The following is a 20884-nucleotide window of genomic DNA, read 5'->3' on the forward strand; positions in this document are numbered from 1 at the left end:
TCTGGATTCTGCCTTTCTACCTCTGGATGATACCTCTAGTGCTCTGGCTTTTCTTTTGGCCGCAGTCCAGTGCCGTCTGTAGTGGTGGTTTCTTTTTCTTACTACCCATTCTCTGTGTGTCCTAGGACCTGTTGTTTAGTGTCTGTGGCCTCACCATCTTTTCCACAATCATCTGCACCTTATCCGCTGTCATCTGCTGCATTCAGATATTCTCATTGGATGTCACCCATGTCGTAAGTTCTGTACCACGAGTGCAGACACACCAACATCGTCAGCTGCCAGCGCTGCCATTCTCACCTGTCTTTGCTTTTATCCCAAGCTGGCCTCGCAGAGATCCACTTCTGTCAACCTTGAGTGCTTCTCTCCCCAAGACATGATCCTGCAGCGCATGATCGAGTGTGAGGAGTTCGTGCCCCCTGTTCCTCCACCACCATATTATCCACCAGAATACACCTGCAGCTCAGAGACTGACGCTCAAAGGTACGCTCATCCATAGAAGGCACCAGGAGTAACTAACAGAGGCCCAGTCCCATAGTGTTACCGCTGTTAACCATCCTGTCCACTGGTCTTTGCAGCATCACCTATAATGGCTCCATGGACAGCCCCATCCCTCTGTACCCACCAGACTTTCCCCCCTCGTACGAGAGTGTGATGGGAATCCGGGAGGACAGCCAGGTAGGAGGTGTTACTGGCTGCAAAGGGGTCCTCCTCACTGCTAGGTTAATATTCCTCTTCTGTATTTCCATAGGCCACATTGTATGATGCTCAAGGGAATGAAGAGTCCTGTCTCAGCCTGTCAGACAGAATTGGCTCCACTGGTCATAGTGGTAATGGTGAGTGGGCAGAGATAACGGTGGGGGGCACAGACTGGAGAGAGAATGTGGTGGTAACGGTGAGTGGGCAGTGATAACTGTGGGGAGCACAGACCAGAGGGAAAATGTGATGGTAATGGTGAGTGGGTAGAGATAACGGTGGGGGGCACGGACAGGAGAGAGAAAATATGGTGGTAATGGTGAGTGGGTAGAGATAACGGTGGGGGGCACGGACAGGAGAGAGAAAATGTGGTGGTAATGGTGAGTGGGCAGAGATAACAGTGGGGGGCACGGACAGGAGAGAGAAAATGTGGTGGTAATGGTGAGTGGGTAGAGATAACGGTGGGGGGCACGGACAGGAGAGAGAAAATGTGGTGGTAATGGTGAGTGGGCAGATATAACGGTGGGCAGCATGGACCGGAGAGAAAATGTAGTGGTAATGGTGAGTGGGTAGAGATAACGGTGGGCAGCATGGACCGGAGAGAAAATGTAGTGGTAATGGTGAGTGGGTAGAGATAACGGTGGGGAGCACGGACCAGAGAGAAAATGTGGTGGTAATGGTGAGTGGGCGTAGGTGGTAAGGGTGGGGGGCACGGACTCTGGAGAGAAATATGGTGGTGCATAGTGAACACAGGAGATCATACAGACCTACTTACTGAGCAATATTAAAGTCTGTTGCGCACTCTGTCTGTTGCACACTTGCTCGCTCTGTCTGTCGCCGGCTTGCTCGCTCTGTCTGTCGCCCGCTTGTTCGCTTTGTCTGTCACCCGCTTGCTTGCTCTGTCGCCCGCTTGCTCGCTCTGTCTGTCGCCCACTTGCTCGCTCTGTCTGTCGCCCGCTTGCACGCTCTGTCTGTCGCCCGCTCGCTCGCTTTGTCTGTCGCCCACTTGCTCTCTCTGTCTGTCGCTCGGTCTGTCGCCCGCTCGCTCTGTCTGTCGCCCGCTCGCTCTGTCGCCCGCTCGCTCTGTCGCCCGCTCTGTCGCCCGCTCGCTTTGTCCCCCGCTCAGTCGCCCGCTCGATCTGTCTGTCGCCCGCTTGCTCGCTCTGTCTGTCTCCCGCTTGCTCGCTTTCTGTCGCCGCTTGCTCGCTTTCTGTCGCCCGCTTGCTCACTTTCTGTCGCTCACTTGCTCGCTCTGTCGGTCGCCCGCTTGCTCACTTTGTCTGTCACCCGCTTGCTTGCTCTGTCTGTTGCCCGCCCGCTCTGTCTGTCGCCCGCCCTGTCTGTCGCCTGCCCGCTCTGGCTGTCGCCCGCTCGCTCTGTCGCCCGCTCGCTTGCTTTGTCACCCGCTCGCTCTGTCGCCCGTTCGCTCGCTCTGTCGCCCGCTCGATCGCTCTGTCGCCCGCATTGTCTGTCGCCCGCTCACTCTGTCTGTCGCCCGCTTGCTCGCTTTGTCTGTCGCTTGCTCGCTTTGTCTGTCGCTTGCTCACTTGCTCTGTCTGTCGCCCGCTCGCTCTGTCTGTCGCCCGCTCGTTCGGTTTGGCTGTCGCCCCGCTCGCTCTGACTGTCGCCCGCTCGCTCTGACTGTCGCCCGCTCGCTCGCTCTGGCTGTCGCCCGCTCGCTCTGGCTGTCGCCCGCTCGCTCTGTGTCGCCTGCTAGCTCTGGTTGTCGCCCGCTCGCTCTGGTTGTCGCCCGCTTGCTCTGTCTGTCGCTCACTCTGTCTGTCGCCCGCTTGCTCTCTCTGTCTGTCGCTCGGTCTGTCGCCCGCTCGCTCGGTCTGTCGCCCGCTCGCTCGGTCTGTCGCCCGCTCGCTCTGTCGCCCGCTCGCTCTTTCGCCCCGCTCGCTTTGTCCCCCGCTCAGTCGCCCCGCTCGCTCTGTCTGTCGCCCGCTTGCTCTGTCTGTTGCCCGCTTGCTCGCTTGCTCGCTCTGTCTGTCGCACACTTGCTCGCTCTGTCTGTCGCCCGCTTGCTCGCTCTGTCTGTCGCCCACTTGCTCACTTTGTCTGTCACCCGCTTGGTTGCTCTGTCTGTTGCCCGCCCTGTCTGTCGCCCGCCCTGTCTGTCGCCTGCCCGCTCTGGCTGTCGCCCGCTCGCTCTGGCTGTCACCCGCTCGCTCTGTCGCTTGCTCGCTTGCTTTGTCACCCGCTCGCTCTGTCGCCCGTTCGCTCGCTCTGTCGCCCGCTCGATCGCTCTGTCGCCCGCATTGTCTGTCGCCCGCTCACTCTGTCTGTCGCCCGCTCTGTCTGTCGCCCGCTTGCTCACTTTGTCTGTCGCTTGATCGCTTTGTCTGTCGCTTGCTCACTTGCTCTGTCTGTCGCCCGCTCGTTCGGTTTGTCTGTCTCCCACTCTGTCTGTCGCCCGCTCGCTCTGTCTGTCGCCCACTCTGGCTGTCGCCCGCTCGCGCTGTCTGTCGCCCGCTCGCTCTGGCTATCGCCCGCTCGCTCGCTGTCGCCCGCTTCGCTCGCTGTCTGGCTGTCGCCCGCTCTGTCTATCACCCGCTTGCTCGCTTTGTCTGTCGCTTGCTCGCTTTGTCTGTCGCTTGCTCGCTTTGTCTGTCGCTTGCTCACTTGCTCTGTCTGTCGCCCGCTCGTTCGGTTTGGCTGTCGCCCGTTCGCTCTGGCTGTCGCCCGCTCGCTCTGACTGTCGCCCGCTCTGGCTGTCGCCCGCTCGCTCTGGCTGACGCCCGCTCGCTCTGTCTGTCGCCCGCTCTGTCTGTCGCCCGCTCGCTCTGGCTGTGGCCTGCTCGCTCTGTCTGACGCACGCTCACTCTGTCTGTCGCCCGCTTGCTCTGGTTGTCGCCCGCTCGCTCTGGTTGTCGCCCGCTCGCTCTGTCTGTCGCCCGCTCTGGCTGTCTGTCGTTCCCTCTGTCTGTCGCCCACTTGCTCTCTCTGTCTGTCGCTCGCTCTGTGTGTCGCCCGCTTGCTCTCTCTGTCTGTCGCTCGGTCTGTCGCCCGCTTGCTCGGTCTGTCGCTCGCTCTGTCATTCGCTCTGTCGCCCGCATCGCTTTGTCCCCAGCTCAGTCGCCCGCTCGCTCTGTCTGTCGCCCGCTTGCTCGCTTTCTGTCGCCGCTTGCTCGCTTTCTGTCGCCCGCTTGCTCACTTTCTGTCGCTTGCTTGCTCTGTCTGTCGCACACTTGCTCGCTCTGTCTGTCGCCCGCTTGCTCACTTTGTCTGTCGCTCGCTCTGTCTGTCGCCCGCTTGCTCGCTTTGTCTGTCGCTTGCTCGCTTTGTCTGTCGCTTGCTCACTTGCTCTGTCTGTCGCCCGCTCGCTCTGTCTGTCGCCCGCTCGTTCGGTTTGGCTGTCGCCCGCTCGCTCTGGCTGTCGCCCGCTCGCTCTGACTGTCGCCCGCTTGCTCTGACTGTCGCCCGCTCGCTCGCTCTGGCTGTCGCTCGCTCTGGCTGTCGCCCGCTCGCTCTGGCTGTCGCCCGCTCGCTCTGTGTCGCCTGCTCGCTCTGGTTGTCGCCCGCTCGCTCTGGTTGTCGCCCGCTCGCTCTGTCTGTCGCTCGCTCTGTCTGTCGCCCACTTGCTCTCTCTGTCTGTCACTCACTCTGTCTGTCGCCCGCTTGCTCTCTCTGTCTGTCGCTCGGTCTGTCGCCCGCTTGCTCGGTCTGTCGCCCGCTCGCTCGGTCTGTCGCCCGCTCGCTCGGTCTGTCGCCCGCTCGCTCTGTCGCCCGCTCGCTCTGTCGCTCGCTCTGTCGCCCGCGTCGCTTTGTCCCCCGCTCAGTCGCCCGCTCGCTCTGTCTGTCGCACACTTGCTCGCTCTGTCTGTCGCCCGCTTGCTCGCTCTGTCTGTCGCCCGCTTGCTCGCTCTGTCTGTCGCCCGCTTGCTCACTTTGTCTGTCACCCGCTTGCTTGCTCTGTCTGTTGCCCGCCCTGTCTGTCGCCGCCCTGTCTGTCGCCTGCCCACTCTGGCTGTCGCCCGCTCGCTCTGGCTGTCACCCGCTCGCTCTGTCGCCCGCTCGCTTGCTTTGTCACCCGCTCGCTCTGTCGCCCGTTCGCTCGCTCTGTCGCCCGCTCGATCGCTCTGTCACCCGCATTGTCTGTCGCCCGCTCACTCTGTCTGTCGCCCGCTCTGTCTGTCGCCCGCTTGCTCACTTTGTCTGTCGCTTGATCGCTTTGTCTGTCGCTTGCTCACTTGCTCTGTCTGTCGCCCGCTCGTTCGGTTTGTCTGTCGCCCGCTCTGTCTGTCGCCCGCTCGCTCTGTCTGTCGCCCGCTCTGGTTGTCGCCCGCTCGCTCTGTCTGTCGCTCGCTCTGTCTGTCGCCCGCTCTGGCTGTCGCCCGCTCGCGCGGTCTGTCGCCCGCTCGCTCTGGCTGTCGCCCGCTCGCTCGCTGTCTGGCTGTCGCCCGCTCTGTCTGTCGCCCGCTTGCTCGCTCTGTCTGTCGCTTGCTCGCTCTGTCTGTCGCTTGCTCGGTTTGTCTGTCGCTTGCTCGCTTTGTCTGTCGCTTGCTCACTTGCTCTGTCTGTCGCCCGCTCGTTCGGTTTGGCTGTCGCCCGCTCGCTCTGGCTGTCACCCGCTCGCTCTGACTGTCGCCCGCTCGCTCTGTCTGTCGCCCGCTCTGTCTGTCGCCTGCTCGCTCTGGCTGTCGCCCGCTCGCTCTGGTTGTCGCCCGCTCGCTCTGTCTGTCGCCCGCTCTGGCTGTCTGTCGCCCGCTCTGTCTGTCGCCCGCTCTGTCTGTCGCCCGCCCTGTCTGTCGCCTGCCCGCTCTGGCTGTCGCCCACTTCGCTCTGGCTGTCGCCCGCTCGCTCTGTCGCCCGCTCGCTTGCTTTGTCACCCGCTCGCTCTGTCGCCCGTTTGCTCGCTCTGTCGCCCGCTCGATCGCTCTGTCGCCCGCATTGTCTGTCGCCCGCTCACTCTGTCTGTCGCCCGCTCTGTCTGTCGCCCGCTTGCTCACTTTGTCTGTCGCTTGATCACTTTGTCTGTCGCTTGCTCACTTGCTCTGTCTGTCGCCCGCTCGTTCGGTTTGTCTGTCGCCCGCTCTGTCTGTCGCCCGCTCGCTCTGTCTGTCGCCTGCTCTGGTTGTCGCCCGCTCGCTCTGTCTGTCGCCCGCTCTGGCTGTCGCCCGCTCGCGCTGTCTGTCGCCCGCTCGCTCTGGCTGTCGCCCGCTCGCTCGCGGTCGCCCGCTCGCTCGCTGTCTGGCTGTCGCCCGCTCTGTCTGTCGCCCGCTCGCTCTGTCTGTCGCCCGCTCTGGCTGTCGCCCGCTCGCGCTGTCTGTCGCCCGCTTGCTCTGGCTGTCGCCCGCTCGCTCGCTGTCGCCCGCTCGCTCGCTGTCTGGCTGTTGCCCGCTCTGTCTGTTGCCCGCTTGCTCGCTTTGTCTGTCGCTTGCTCGCTTTGTCTGTCGCTTGCTCACTTGCTCTGTCTGTCGCCCGCTCGTTCGGTTTGGCTGTCGCCCGCTCGCTCTGGCTGTCGCCCGCTCGCTCTGGCTGTCGCCCGCTCGCTCTGTGTCGCCTGCTCGCTCTGGCTGTCGCCCGCTCGCTCTGGCTGTCGCCCGCTCGCTCTGTCTGTCGCCCGCTCTGTCTGTCGCCCGCTCGCTCGCTCTGTCTGACGCACGCTCACTCTGTCTGTCGCCCGCTTGCTCTGGTTGTCGCCCGCTCGCTCTGGTTGTCGCCCGCTCGCTCTGTCTGTCGCCCGCTCTGGCTGTCTGTCGCTCGCTCTGTCTGTCGCCCACTTGCTCTCTCTGTCTGTCGCTCGCTCTGTCTGTCGCCCGCTTGCTCTCTCTGTCTGTCGCTCGGTCTGTCGCCCGCTCGCTCGGTCTGTCGCTCGCTCTGTCGCTCGCTCTGTCGCCCCGCTCGCTTTGTCCCCAGCTCAGTCGCCCGCTCGCTCTGTCTGTCGCCCGCTTGCTCGCTCTGTCTGTCGCCCGCTTGCTCACTTTGTCTGTTGCTCGCTCTGTCTGTCGCCGCTTGCTCGCTTTCTGTCGCCCGCTTGCTCACTTTCTGTCGCTTGCTTGCTCTGTCTGTCGCACACTTGCTCGCTCTGTCTGTCGCCCGCTTGCTCACTTTGTCTGTTGCTCGCTCTGTCTGTCGCCCGCTTGCTCGCTTTGTCTGTCGCTTGCTCGCTTTGTCTGTTGCTTGCTCACTTGCTCTGTCTGTCGCCCGCTCGCTCTGTCTGTCGCCCGCTCGTTCGGTTTGGCTGTCGCCCGCTCGCTCTGGCTGTTGCCCGCTCGCTCTGACTGTCGCCCGCTTGCTCTGACTGTCGCCCGCTCGCTCGCTCTGGCTGTCGCTCGCTCTGGCTGTCGCCCGCTCGCTCTGGCTGTCGCCTGCTCGCTCTGTGTCGCCTGCTCGCTCTGGTTGTCGCCCGCTCGCTCTGGTTGTCGCCCGCTCGCTCTGTCTGTCGCTCGCTCTGTCTGTCGCCCACTTGCTCTCTCTGTCTGTTACTCACTCTGTCTGTCGCCCGCTTGCTCTCTCTGTCTGTCGCTCGGTCTGTCGCCCGCTTGCTCGGTCTGTCGCCCGCTTGCTCGGTCTGTCGCCCGCTCGCTCGGTCTGTCACCCGCTCGGTCTGTCGCCCGCTCGCTCTGTCGCTCGCTCTGTCGCCCGCTCGCTTTGTCCCCCGCTCAGTCGCCCGCTCGCTCTGTCTGTCGCACACTTGCTCGCTCTGTCTGTCGCCCGCTTGCTCGCTCTGTCTGTCGCCCGCTTGCTCACTTTGTCTGTCACCCGCTTGCTTGCTCTGTCTGTTGCCCGCCCTGTCTGTCGCCGCCCTGTCTGTCGCCTGCCCGCTCTGGCTGTCGCCCGCTCGCTCTGGCTGTCACCCGCTCGCTCTGTCGCCCGCTCGCTTGCTTTGCCACCCGCTCGCTCTGTCGCCCGTTCGCTCGCTCTGTCGCCCGCTCGATCGCTCTGTCGCCCGCATTGTCTGTCGCCCGCTCACTCTGTCTGTCGCCCGCTCTGTCTGTCGCCCGCTTGCTCACTTTGTCTGTCGCTTGATCGCTCTGTCTGTCGCCCGCTCGCTCTGTCTGTCGCCCGCTCTGGTTGTCGCCCGCTCGCTCTGTCTGTCACCCACTCTGGCTGTCGCCCGCTCGCGCTGTCTGTCGCCCGCTCGCTCTGGCTGTCGCCCGCTCGCTCGCTGTCGCCCGCTCGCTCGCTGTCTGGCTGTCGCCCGCTCTGTCTGTCGCCCGCTTGCTCGCTTTGTCTGTCACCCGCTTGCTTGCTCTGTCTGTTGCCCGCCCTGTCTGTCGCCGCCCTGTCTGTCGCCTGCCCGCTCTGGCTGTCGCCCGCTCGCTCTGGCTGTCACCCGCTCGCTCTGTCGCCCGCTCGCTTGCTTTGTCACCCGCTCGCTCTGTCGCCCGTTCGCTCGCTCTGTCGCCCGCTCGATCGCTCTGTCGCCCGCATTGTCTGTCGCCCGCTCACTCTGTCTGTCGCCCGCTCTGTCTGTCGCCCGCTTGCTCACTTTGTCTGTCGCTTGATCGCTTTGTCTGTCGCTTGCTCACTTGCTCTGTCTGTTGCCCGCTCGTTCGGTTTGTCTGTCGCCCGCTCTGTCTGTCGCCCGCTCGCTCTGTCTGTCACCCGCTCTGGTTGTCGCCCGCTCGCTCTGTCTGTCGCCCGCTCTGGCTGTCGCCCGCTCGCGCTGTCTGTCGCCCGCTCGCTCTGGCTGTCGCCCGCTCGCTCTGGCTGTCGCCCGCTCGCTCGCTGTCGCCCGCTCGCTCGCTGTCTGGCTGTCGCCCGCTTGCTCGCTTTGTCTGTCGCTTGCTCGCTTTGTCTGTCGCTTGCTCGCTTTGTCTGTCGCTTTCTCACTTGCTCTGTCTGTCGCCCGCTCGTTCGGTTTGGCTGTCGCCCGCTCTGGCTGTTGCCCGCTTGCTCGCTTTCTGTCGCCGCTTGCTCGCTTTCTGTCGCCCGCTTGCTCACTTTCTGTCGCTCGCTTGCTCGCTCTGTCTGTCGCACACTTGCTCACTCTGTCTGTCGCCCGCTTGCTCGCTCTGTCTGTCGCCCGCTTGCTCACTTTGTCTGTCACCCGCTTGCTTTGTCTGTTGCCCGCCCTGTCTGTCGCCGCCCTGTCTGTCGCCTGCCCGCTATGGCTGTCGCCCGCTCGCTCTGGCTGTCACCCGCTCGCTCTGTCGCCCGCTCGCTTGCTTTGTCACCCGCTCGCTCTGTCGCCCGCTCGATCGCTCTGTCGCCCGCATTGTCTGTCGCCCGCTCACTCTGTCTGTCGCCCGCTCTGTCTGTCGCCCGCTTGCTCACTTTGTCTGTCGCTTGATCGCTCTGTCTGTCGCCCGCTCGCTCTGTCTGTCGCCCGCTCTGGTTGTCGCCCGCTCGCTCTGTCTGTCACCCACTCTGGCTGTCGCCCGCTCGCGCTGTCTGTCGTCCGCTCGCTCTGGCTGTCGCCCGCTCGCTCACTGTCTCCCGCTCGCTCGCTGTCTGGCTGTCGCCCGCTCTGTCTGTCGCCCGCTTGCTCGCTTTGTCTGTCGCTTGCTCGCTTTGTCTGTCGCTTGCTTGCTTTGTCTGTCGCTTGCTCACTTGCTCTGTCTGTCGCCCGCTCGTTCGGTTTGGCTGTCGCCCGCTCGCTCTGGCTGTCGCCCGCTCGCTCTGACTGTCGCCCCGCTCGCTCTGTCTGTCGCCCGCTCTGTCTGTCGCCTGCTCGCTCTGGCTGTCGCCCGCTCGCTCTGGTTGTCGCCCGCTCGCTCTGTCTGTCGCCCGCTCTGGCTGTCTGTTGCCCGCTCTGTCTGTCGCCCGCCCGCTCTGTCTGTTGCCCGCCCTGTCTGTCGCCTGCCCGCTCTGGCTGTCGCCCACTCGCTCTGGCTGTCGCCCGCTCGCTCTGTCGCCCGCTCGCTTGCTTTGTCACCCGCTCGCTCTGTCGCCCGTTCGCTCGCTCTGTCGCCCGCTCGATCGCTCTGTCGCCCGCATTGTCTGTCGCCCGCTCACTCTGTCTGTCGCCCGCTCTGTCTGTCGCCCGCTTGCTCACTTTGTCTGTCGCTTGATCGCTTTGTCTGTCACTTGCTCACTTGCTCTGTCTGTCGCCCGCTCGCTCTGTGTGTCGCCAGCTCGTTCGGTTTGGCTGTCGCCCGCTCGCTCTGTCTGTCGCCCGCTCTGTCTGTCGCCCGCTCGCTCTGGCTGTCGCCCGCTCGCTCTGGTTGTCGCCCGCTCGCTCTGTCTGTCGCCCGCTCTGTCTGTTGCCCGCCCGCTCTGTCTGTCGCCCGCCCTGTCTGTCGCCTGCCCGCTCTGGCTGTCGCCCACTCGCTCTGGCTGTCGCCCGCTCGCTCTGTCGCCCGCTCGCTTGCTTTGTCACCCACTCGCTCTGTCGCCCGTTCGCTCGCTCTGTCACCCGCTCGATCGCTCTGTCGCCCGCATTGTCTGTCGCCTGCTCACTCTGTCTGTCGCCCGCTCTGTCTGTTGCCCGCTTGCTCGCTTTGTCTGTCGCTTGCTTGCTTTGTCTGTCGCTTGCTCACTTGCTCTGTCTGTCGCCCGCTCGCTCTGTCTGTCGCCAGCTCGTTCGGTTTGGCTGTCGCCCGCTCGCTCTGGCTGTCGCCCGCTCGCTCGCTCTGGCTGTCGCCCGCTCGCTCTGGCTGACGCCCGCTCGCTCTGGCTGTCGCCCGCTTGCTCTGTCGCCCGCTCGCTCGCTCTGTCGCCCGTTCGCTCGCTCTGTCGCCCGCTCGATCGCTCTGTCGCCCGCATTGTCTGTCGCCCGCTCTGTCTGTCGCCAGCTCGTTCGGTTTGGCTGTCGCCCGCTCGCTCTGGCTGTCGCCTGCTCACTCTGGTTGTCGCCCGCTCGCTCGCTCTGGTTGTCGCCCGCTCGCGCTGGCTGTCGCCCGCTCGCTCTGGTTGTCGCCCGCTCGCTCTGTCTGTCACCCGCTCTGGTTGTCGCCCGCTCGCTCTGTCTGTCGCTCGCTCTGTCTGGCTGTCGCCCGCTCGCTCGCTCTGTCTGTCGCGCAGTCCTCCCGGGTCGCAGGTTATCTTCCTGATCACAATCTCACTCTGTTCTAGAGGACAGCAGCCCCTCTGAAGACTCCGTTCTGCTGGAGATACAGGGCCCCTCTGGATCCGTGGGGTATGTCCAGTACCGCTTCATCAAGCGCAGCCGGGCCGATTACTGTTTGAGCGCGGACTGCGGACAGTGTGGACATCACCAGCAGAGCCCCACTATCAGCCTGCAGGGGCCTTTTGAGGAAGTGTCAGTTCCTCGTGCTAAAGGGGTGCGCTCCTTCTCATGCTCTACCTCCAGCGATTGTCCTGAGCCTCCTACACATACAACCAGTGGAGCCACTCGGAGCTGTAACAGGCTGGAAACCATCGGCTGCACTGTGGGTCCTTGTTTCCCAGAATTACGTGTTAAGGGAAAGGCTCCACATGAAAGAGAAGCTAGCCGAGGCTCTGGGTGCTCTCTACACCACAGCTCTCCCTGCCAGACCCCAGACTGCCCCCATCGCAGGTACAGTGAGAACGCCCGGCCCAAAGCCTTGTCCATAGATCTCACCCCGCGACTTGTCATCCGCTCACACAGTGAACCTGGAATATCCTCTCTGCTCGGCTCAGGTGAGTGCAGTCCTCGTTCTTCTCAGATTACAGAGTCCCTTCAGCCCTTGAGCTTGTGTCAGTCTATTCCTCATGGTAATATATTCCTCTTTAAATCTTATTTCTCAGATTTTGGGGTCCCCGATTACGCCAAGGTTGTGGAGGAGGACAATGTCTCGCTTTCATTTACTGATACAGGTCAGGGTTGGTGAACAGACTGACTTGTAATTCTGGGTAGATGAGACACAAGGAACAAATGTGCATGGTGTCATCTGCGACACCTTGTGTTCTTGTGTTAGGCTACTTTCACACTTGCGTTCAGCGGAGTCCGTCACTATGGAGAATAGCGCAGTCCGTTAACGCACTGCGCTATTCTCCATAGACTTGTATGGACGACGCACTGTAACGCAAGTGTCAGCGTTGCATCCGCTGGACGACGCAGCGTCGTTATTTTGACGCTGCGCCGGGCGGATGGAACGCTGCATGTGTCGCGGGCGGGGAGGAGGGTGTCAGCACACTACACTCACCCCTTCTGCTCGGGTCCGGCGGCTGCTGCTCAGTGGTGGCTCGAGCCGTGGGCCGGATCCCGGGGGTTTCTCGAGCGGCACTCCTCGCCCGTGAGTGAAAGGGGGTTGTTGGGTGTGGGAATTGTTTATTGTCCGTGACGCCACCCACGGTTGTGGTGATTTCACCACCGCTGCTCAATATGGGGATCCCGGGGATGGTGATGCGGAGCAGCCAGGTGTTGTGTTGCCCCTCCGTGGGTAGGGGTTGGTGATCCCGGGGCCCGATGATGGTTTGGGAGGTGCAGGGCCTGGTGGGCGCAGGGACGCGGGGGCAGCGCTGTGCCTTGCGGCACTGTGGTACTCACTCAGCCTGAGACATTGACACAGTTTTTACGGTAAACCAAACGGCTGGTAAGACGGTCCCACGGACGGCTGCACTTGCTCTCCCAGTAGGTGACGGTGATGTCCCTCTTCCTTGCACCTTTGTTTACTTGTTGGTTGCGATGGGTCCCCACCGGTAACCCGCTCCCCGGCTTCAAGCTGGACCGGAGGAGCTCTACTCTTTGCCCGCAGGCGCTGGCCCTGAGAGACTGGTGCCTTGGCGGTGGCGGTGTCTCTCCTACTCTGGTTGGGCTGTTGCCTTCAATCGGGACTTGGTTGTTGGGGGATCTACGTCCCCTTCACTGACGGATTTGTCAAATTATGGCGACTCCTAGCCTTGCCAGGGTCCGAGAGGCCCCTGCCCTGGTGCTGACTGTCCTTCGGTACACTGCTCCAGACCGCCGGACCACTACCCGTCCGCGGTCCTTCCAGGAACTTCCACACGGTCCCCCTCCAGACAGTCACCGCCGTTGCTGACCTTGCTGACCTGTCCTGCACACAGCTGGACTACTTCAGGCTTTCTCTCTGTCACCACTCTTGCTTTCCTCCTTTACCACTTCACTTCACTTCTACTTTCACTTCCTTAGCTCATCTTAGCTGTTTACTCCTTCCACTTCCTCCTCCAAACTCTATCTGCCTGGTTCTTCCCGCCTCCAGAGCTGTGAACTCCTCGGTGGGCTGCTCAGGGCCCTCCCTCCAACCTGCCTCTCCGGAGGCGGCATTGCGGAAAACGGTAAAGGTAAACAACATATTTACAAGCCACTTAACGTTTGTGGGTGCCCTGCAAGTTCACGGGCTTGTCCATGGAAAGTTCTCCATGCAAAACTTTTAAACGGTCCCCACTGGGACAACGGTGCCGGCTCCAGCCGGTTGCAAATCACAAAGAAAATCTGGTTACTGTTCGGTAATCATTTTCATCATTTTTCAACTTTTTAAACAACAAACATGAATTCACACAGACTTCTGGTCCCAACGGGGACAACTTTTAGGCGGAGGACCGCCGGCTTAGCAGTCCATCCTCAATCGTGGGGCTCTAGTGCCACCTTCACATGGTGCACCGCTCTGGACCCCAATGGTAGCTCGCTGCAGGCGATCTTCTTCCATATTCATGCGGGCATGCACATCCGCTCTACACCCCTCTCGGGCATCGATCTCCCTGCGCAGCTGCTGTTGCCGTCGCTCCCAGCCGGGAGCACTTTCTGTTTGCATTGGTTCAGCGTGTGCGAGGGACGGGCCCAGCCAGAGTCCCTCCGTGTCGGCTACGACCGGCACCTTCAGTAATGAGGGACCCCGCTGTGACATGGCCTGCTCTGCCTCCTGGCAGCTGCATCCCCGCCGTGCCTCCGGTGCATCTTTGCTGACGGCCTCAGCCTCCGGCTTCTTCCATTGAAGCGGATCAGGGTGGTCACGATCTTCTGCTGCAGGTCTGTCCGCCGGGGCGGATTGGCAGGGTACCGCTACCGGTGGTGGTGGTAGCGGGCCTAGTGGCGGGGCAGCAGCAGCCAACACGGGTAGCGGGGGAGGTAGCAGGGCAAGCGGGTATGGACCGGGTCCCTCAGCCGCGATGACTGACCCACTAGGGGCACAGGGGCGTGGGTCACTTACCCTCCCTTCCAAGACTCCCTCCGTCTCGCGTCTCCGTATGGCCGCCACCACTTCCGCCATGTCGGCCTCCCACTCCTCCATGAGGAGCTGCATGCGGACCTGCAGACGGCCGCTTAGCTGGACGGTCCGGACTTCCACCCACGCTGCGGGGCCAGGCGCGGGGACCACGGTGTTGTCGGTCGGACTCAGCATCTTTAGCAGCGGCCCCTTTCAGGAACCAGTCAATGGCCGCAGGGTCCTGGCGTCCCTGCTTCTATAGCTGCAGCTACATGCAGCCAGCCGCCATCGCGTCCCCCTTAGCTCTTTCCGGCCCCTCCTCTCTCGGGGCGGGGTTTTGGCCTTCGCGCCTCTACTACTCGAGAAGACGCTTGAGCGGGAACTTTTCGCGCCAAAGATGGCGGCTTCTGAAATTTTTCTGCCGGATACCTCCGGCGGTAACAAGGCGCACCTCTACCAGACGGCAGAGCGGTAAGATCCTGTTCGTGACGCCAAGTTGTCGCGGGCTGGGAGGAGGGTGTCAGCACACTACGCTCACCAATTCTGCTCGGGTCCGGCGGCTGCTGCTCAGTGGTGGCTCGAGCCGTGGGCCGGATCCCGGGGGTTTCTCGAGCGGCACTCCTCGCCCGTGAGTGAAAGGGGGTTGTTGGGTGTGGGAATTGTTTATTGTCCGTGACGCCACCCACGGTTGTGGTGATTTCACCACCGCTGCTCAATATGGGGATCCCGGGGATGGTGATGCGGAGCAGCCAGGTGTTGTGTTGCCCCTCCGTGGGTAGGGGTTGGTGATCCCGGGGCCCGATGATGGTTTGGGAGGTGCAGGGCCTGGTGGGCGCAGGCACGCGGGGGCAGCGCTGTGCCTTGCGGCACTGTGGTACTCACTCAGCCTGAGACGTTGACACAGTTTTTACGGTAAACCAAACGGCTGGTAAGACGGTCCCACGGACGGCTGCACTTGCTCTCCCAGTAGGTGACGGTGATGTCCCTCTTCCTTGCACCTTTGTTTACTTGTTGGTTGCGATGGGTCCCCACCGGTAACCCGCTCCCCGGCTTCAAGCTGGACCGGAGGAGCTCTACTCTTTGCCCGCAGGCGCTGGCCCTGAGAGACTGGTGCCTTGGCGGTGGCGGTGTCTCTCCTACTCTGGTTGGGCTGTTGCCTTCAATCGGGACTTGGTTGTTGGGGGATCTACGTCCCCTTCACTGACGGATTTGTCAAATTATGGCGACTCCTAGCCTTGCCAGGGTCCGAGAGGCCCCTGCCCTGGTGCTGACTGTCCTTCGGTACACTGCTCCAGACCGCCGGGCCACTACCCGTCCGCGGTCCTTCCAGGAACTTCCACACGGTCCCCCTCCAGACAGTCACCGCCGTTGCTGACCTTGCTGACCTGTCCTGCACACAGCTGGACTACTTCAGGCTTTCTCTCTGTCACCACTCTTGCTTATCTCCTTTACCACTTCACTTCACTTCTACTTTCACTTCCTTAGCTCATCTTAGCTGTTTACTCCTTCCACTTCCTCCTCCAAACTCTATCTGCCTGGTTCTTCCCGCCTCCAGAGCTGTGAACTCCTCGGTGGGCGGAGCCAACCGCCTGGTCCACCCCCTGGTGTGAATCATCAGCCTCTGGAGGAAGGCAACAAGGATTTTTGGTTAGCTGTGGTGTTCCTAACTGGGATGTAGGGTGTGGTGGTGTGTGACCTGTGTCCCCTGGCTTGCCCAGGGCGACACACATGTAACATTTTTTTGAGCAGCGGAAACCTTTATTTTTCACTGCGCATGCTCTCTTTTTTTTTATCACAAACTTTATTTTATTTCTCGGTGGCCGAACGTTCAGCTGAGCGCCCGACCGCCGGCATGTGAGGGCGTTCAACTGATTGCCCGGCCGCCGGCATGTCAGGGCACTCAGCTGAGCGCTCGGCCGCCGGCATGTCAGGGCACTCAGCTGAGTGCTCGGCCACCGGCATGTCAGGGCACTCAGCTGAGCGCTCGGCCGCCGGCATGTCAGGGCACTCAGCTGAGCGCTCGGCCGCCGGCATGTCAGGGCACTCAGCTGAGTGCTCGGCCACCGGCATGTCAGGGCACTCAGCTGAGCGCTCGGCCACCGGCATGTCAGGGCACTCAGCTGAGCGCTCGGCCGCCGGCATGTCAGGGCACTCAGCTGAGCGCTCGGCCGCCGGCATGTTAGGGCACTCAGCTGAGCGTTCGGCCGCCGGCATGTCAGGGCACTCAGCTGAGCACTCGGCCACCGGCATGTCAGGGCACTCAGCTGAGCGCTCGGCCGCCGGCATGTCAGGGCACTCAGCTGAGCGCTCGGCCACTGGCATGTCAGTGCACTCAGCTGAGCGCTCGGCCGCCGGCATGTCAGGGCACTCAGCTGAGCGCTCGGCCGCCGGCATGTCAGGGCACTCAGCTGAGCGCTCGGCCGCCGGCATGTCAGGGCACTCAGCTGAGCGCTCGGCCACCGGCATGTCAGGGCACTCAGCTGAGCGCTCGGCCGCCGGCATGTCAGGGCACTCAGCTGAGCGCTCGGCCGCCGGCATGTCAGGGCACTCAGCTGAGCGCTCGGCCGCCGGCATGTCAGGGCACTCAGCTGAGCGCTCGGCCGCTGGCATGTCAGGGCACTCAGCTGATCGCCCAGCCGCCGGCATGTTATAGCGCTCAGCTGAGCGCTCGGCCGCCGGCTATTAAGAGCGATCAGCTGATCGTTCACAATAGTCGGCTGCCGGTACTGTAAAGAAGAAAAATAAATAAATAACGCTTTCCGTTATTTTGTATGATCCGTAGCATTGCGTTGTGCCACTATATCCAACGCATCCATTGCATCCGTCACACAACGCAATGCTACGGATCCCGTCCAACACAAGTGTGAAACTAGCCTTATACACTGCAGAGTATCACCGAAAGCGGGATGTGCTGCGTATGCTACTGGCAGCTCTGGTTAGAGACTCCGGCCTTGTTCACACTAGTCTTGAGGAGATGTGCTGGAGTCAGATTCATGAGTATGACAAGTATTGTAGGCTGGAGTGTGCAGTCTCTGCTGGAGTAAGATCTATGGCCCAGTGAAGGCCGCCGCACGGCATTACGCCATTCATCCCGCCTTGTGATGATGACTCTATTACTCTGCTTTCTCACAATAAATCACTTTGTGTGAGGAGAACGCTATGTTAATGATGGAAGCAGGCGGTGACCATTGCACATGATGTGACTTGTGATTCTTCTTCTGTAGGACCGTGTGAAGGAGCCGCTTTACACAGTCGGCCCCCGACCAGCTTGCCAAAACTTCTACGCACTAATTCGGATGGTAAAAGCCGAATCCATTTCACCCGCAAAACTGCACAACGACTTTCCAGAAGCGGAGCTCTGTCTTTGGGAGACCTGAAAGGCGGGCGTAATACCCGGGTACTTGTGGCCAGATTTCTGAATAGATCTCGGCGCAGTCTGAGAGACGGAGGAGACAACACAAAGCCGGTAATGTGGTCTGCAAAGATGTCCAGGCATGGGGAATGATCTGGTGATTAAGCCTTGGTGTTGTGTCCTCTTTGGTGTAGACAGATAGGTATAGGAGACGGTGATATGCCGGAAAGCATGTACATATTGCCTGCCTGCAAAACATCCGCTGTGTCTGTAATGCTTGTTGTTACCCTTCCTATCCATCGGAACTGCACCGTGATGGACAGCACTCTGACTTTCCTACCTTCACATTGATTGCGCTTTGTGACCTTTCGCGTTGCCTGGTTTTGTTATGTTACTCCATCTTGTAATGTGCTGCATGTTTCTGTCACTCCACAGGCTCCTAAAAGTCCCCTTTCCTTTGATCACGAGAGACGTTCGGTTGGGACACCTATGCAGAGTTGTGGAGACCTCAGTTCTACTTCCTCCCTCTGCCGTCTCCTGTCTACTAGTCGGAGAGGGAAACCACGGCCTCACAGCATGAATGGAGCACATAAGGAAAGCCCCGAGTAAGAGACTACTCATCTAGAGACTCAAACATCATCTATGGTGGTAGTGTGGACCTGCTGACCGTCCATCCTGCACACCACTACAAGTAAGAGAAGAGCACAATAAGTGACCTTACAGCACAAGCCTCCAGATCCTACGCTTGGTTAGGACCTCGGCGCTCTCTACATTGGGTTGGGTTCGGCTGCGATTTCTTGCATGTTGACGCTTCCTGCAGCATAAGGGCTAACTCCGAGCAGATCTGTGCCTGAATCATTCAGTATTCAGTGATTGCGTCCCACCAGGAAAAGAGATTTGTGCACAATTGTCAGATTTTCACTAAATTCATGTGATGAACAACCCTTTATCTCATGTGTCCGTTATTTGGGAAAGGAATTTGAGTAAGCCTTCTGGGATTTCCATAGGCAGCCTGTGAGCAGAAGTGGAGCAACGTCTGCAGAGAATCGTCCTCTTGGAGGTGATATTTTTTGGTCTTGTAATCTGAGGTCTTCGTGAGGTCTCCAGACACTGAGCCAGTGATTCCAAAACCCCCCACAAATGGTAGAGGCATAACTCGGAAATAAAAGCCCTTCACCTCCCTGGTCAGGGGAAACGGAGCCAGAAGGCTAAGGCTATGTTCACAGATTGCAGTATCCATAAGACTTTATTTCCACATCGGATTACAGGATGCAGCAGTGAGGGAGGGAGGTGCACGGAGCATGTGGGACTTTATTTCCACATCGGATTACAGGTTGCAGCAGTGAGGGAAGGGGGTGCACGGAGCATGTGGGATGACGGCCGTTTCGCGCTAATCTCTGGTGCTTCAACGAGTCCACACAAGTGTGGACTCGTTGAAGCGTCAGATTAGTGCGAAACGGCCGTCGTCCCACATGCTCCGTGCACCCCCCTCCCTCACTGCTGCAACCTGTAATCCGATGTGGAAATAAAGTTCCGTTACAGCAAGTCTTGATGAGTCATGTAACCACATATACCACATATTTTGTTTATGATTATCAGGATAGCACTTGTCTAACATTGCAACCACTTATATCCTAAAGAAGAATACATTGATGCTCATATTCCTTAAAAATACCTTTTTATTTGTAACAAAAATTATTAAAAATACAGATAGGGACAATAGGGCACAGCAAGGAAAAATACAACTGCGACTCCTATTCATTGGGGAGAAGGTGAGTGGGGGCCGACAAAGTCCCTCATATTAGTACAAAAGATCATATTGATCAGGGACCATTAGTCTACATACAATTATACTATATTATATTAAAGGTCACTGCATGCGTGGAGGTAGAGCTAATAGTTTATATTCACAGTAATAGATAGACCAAAGGGCGTCGACAACAACCACATATTTATTATTGACCTAGTGGATAGACAAATTACTCATAATAAACGTCACCATCCTTTGGTCTCTCTATCACCATGTAGCTGGCAAACCACACGTGTGATAAATATCATATTATGTTACAAACCATCAGAGATCTGACTCTCAATAGAATGTATATGGGGTCGTGATAAAGACCACATCTTATTGTATTTAGCTGGTCCGTATCTCCCAAAATGATATACCAGGGAGATGGAAAATCCCCAATCTCTAGCTCAAAATCTGAGTCAGAAATAACGTATTGACCAGCCCATATTCAGATATTCTATCAATAAGCCAGCTTGGTGGATTTGTTTACGCTTGTCCGTATCCCCCAAGGTAATGTATCATGGAGATAGGACAATCCCCAGTCTCTGGCTCATACAGTCTGATTCAGAGAAAAACCATATACACCAGCCGACCTCTAAGTGGTCTATCAATTAGACAATCTGATGGATATCACACACCCACACCTACATACAAGGGGCAGAGAGGTGTGTGCTGTTTTTGGTTGCCAGTCCACAGTTCACAAACTAACCATAGTGATTGCTGCAAATTGCAGCCACAACCCTCACATACAGTTTACAAGTAGCATGTTAAACAAAAAGAGTAACTCATACAGACCTTACAGCAGTGATTGCGGCTCCCACCCACCGTGCCTCAACGCATTTCACCACCTGGGCTTCGTCAGGAGGCGGATACTCACCCCATCAGGCTGTCGCTCTTTAAATATTAGTCCTAGCGTGTATTCATGTGGTGCATAATTAATGTTCCATACTTGTATCGGCGCGGACATTCTTCTGGCTGGGGGTGTGCAAGGAAGTGACCTCACTCCAGTTCTGGCTAGGGGCGGGGCGCGCGCACGCCCCGCAGCCATGGCAACGCGGTGCCTAGGCTACTGAGCGTGCGCACGGCCCGCATCCAGCAGCCGTATTGTGGAGCGGGGTAACCACCAGCCTGAATTCAGCCGCGCACAGCATGGATGGACCAGCGGTACGGGAACTCCTGCACCCGCTGACCACGTGCATATAATCTGGGATCGAGGTCACAGGCAGTCGCTGCGGGCTTAACCCCCAATTACTCCTGTGCACAGTATTACTTTAGTTATTTTGGGGCCAGCAATCACTGCCTTATGGCATAAGATAAACAGTGAAGAAAGGAAAGAAGACAAGAAAACCAGAAAACACACGAAAGAAGGGGAACATCAGCTGGGTTGGACATATCTCAACATAACCACACATGTATAAATATATATATCTCTCTCACCCAATCCAGCAGACCCATATATTGGTTCCAATCACCGCTAGTCATTACAGGCTTACAATCAGAGAGTACACAAAGTGGTACACAAACTGTCTATACATATCGATACCTGTATTACACATCATTCACTATTTGACTAAACCTGACTGAAAACCACAGCCTTCGCGTAACACTCCTTGCATCTCTGACAATGCCTGTATATTCTTACACCTAACTTCTAGACTAAGTACATTACAACATTAGAATCATCATATAAGGAGGCAGAGGGCCAAATGCCCAAATAAATCTATTGCTGAATAATATCCAATGTAATTATTGCACATATAGTCCAAAATAGTAAAGGATCAATTGGGCCATTTGGCTGAAGCTCCTCAAATCGCACAGATCATGCCCATAGATGTCATATATGGTCCACGACGATGTCATATAATGTAATCCGTCCTTACAGATATGCTGGTAAATCTGTAGATGCCGAGATGATGGATGGATCCAGCTGACTGGTGTAAAATCCCCACATGACGTGTCGCCAACCGTTGCGAACCAGCATAAAGAAACCCCCGCATAGAGTATATGTAACCTCGAAAGAACAAAAAAATAAGATTAACAGCCAGATAGGATGTATCATTCCCT

At 59.1% G+C, this 20884-nt stretch overlaps 1 protein-coding gene across 8 annotated transcripts in view; it reads left to right on the forward strand.

Moving 5' to 3' along the window:
• The window catches only part of ENTREP3 (endosomal transmembrane epsin interactor 3), a 283486-nt gene extending 265514 nt beyond the window's left edge, over positions 1-17972 (forward strand). For 6 of the 8 annotated variants that reach the window (XM_075329675.1, XM_075329679.1, XM_075329680.1 and 3 more), the window contains 8 exons: positions 126-233; positions 320-480; positions 576-675; positions 749-833; positions 10660-11208; positions 11317-11385; positions 16901-17142; positions 17464-17972. In XM_075329675.1, coding sequence (XP_075185790.1) covers positions 126-233; positions 320-480; positions 576-675; positions 749-833; positions 10660-11208; positions 11317-11385; positions 16901-17142; positions 17464-17637 — 1488 coding nt within the window. In that variant the 3' untranslated portion in view covers positions 17638-17972. The remainder of the gene's footprint in view (positions 1-125; positions 234-319; positions 481-575; positions 676-748; positions 834-10659; positions 11209-11316; positions 11386-16900; positions 17143-17463) is intronic. The other 2 variants (XM_075329677.1, XM_075329678.1) reach the window with 2 other exon arrangements.
• Positions 17973-20884: the final 2912 nt, after the last annotated feature.

This window comes from Anomaloglossus baeobatrachus, chromosome 12 (assembly GCF_048569485.1).
Source record: "Anomaloglossus baeobatrachus isolate aAnoBae1 chromosome 12, aAnoBae1.hap1, whole genome shotgun sequence".
Classification (NCBI taxonomy): Eukaryota; Metazoa; Chordata; class Amphibia; order Anura; family Aromobatidae; genus Anomaloglossus; species Anomaloglossus baeobatrachus.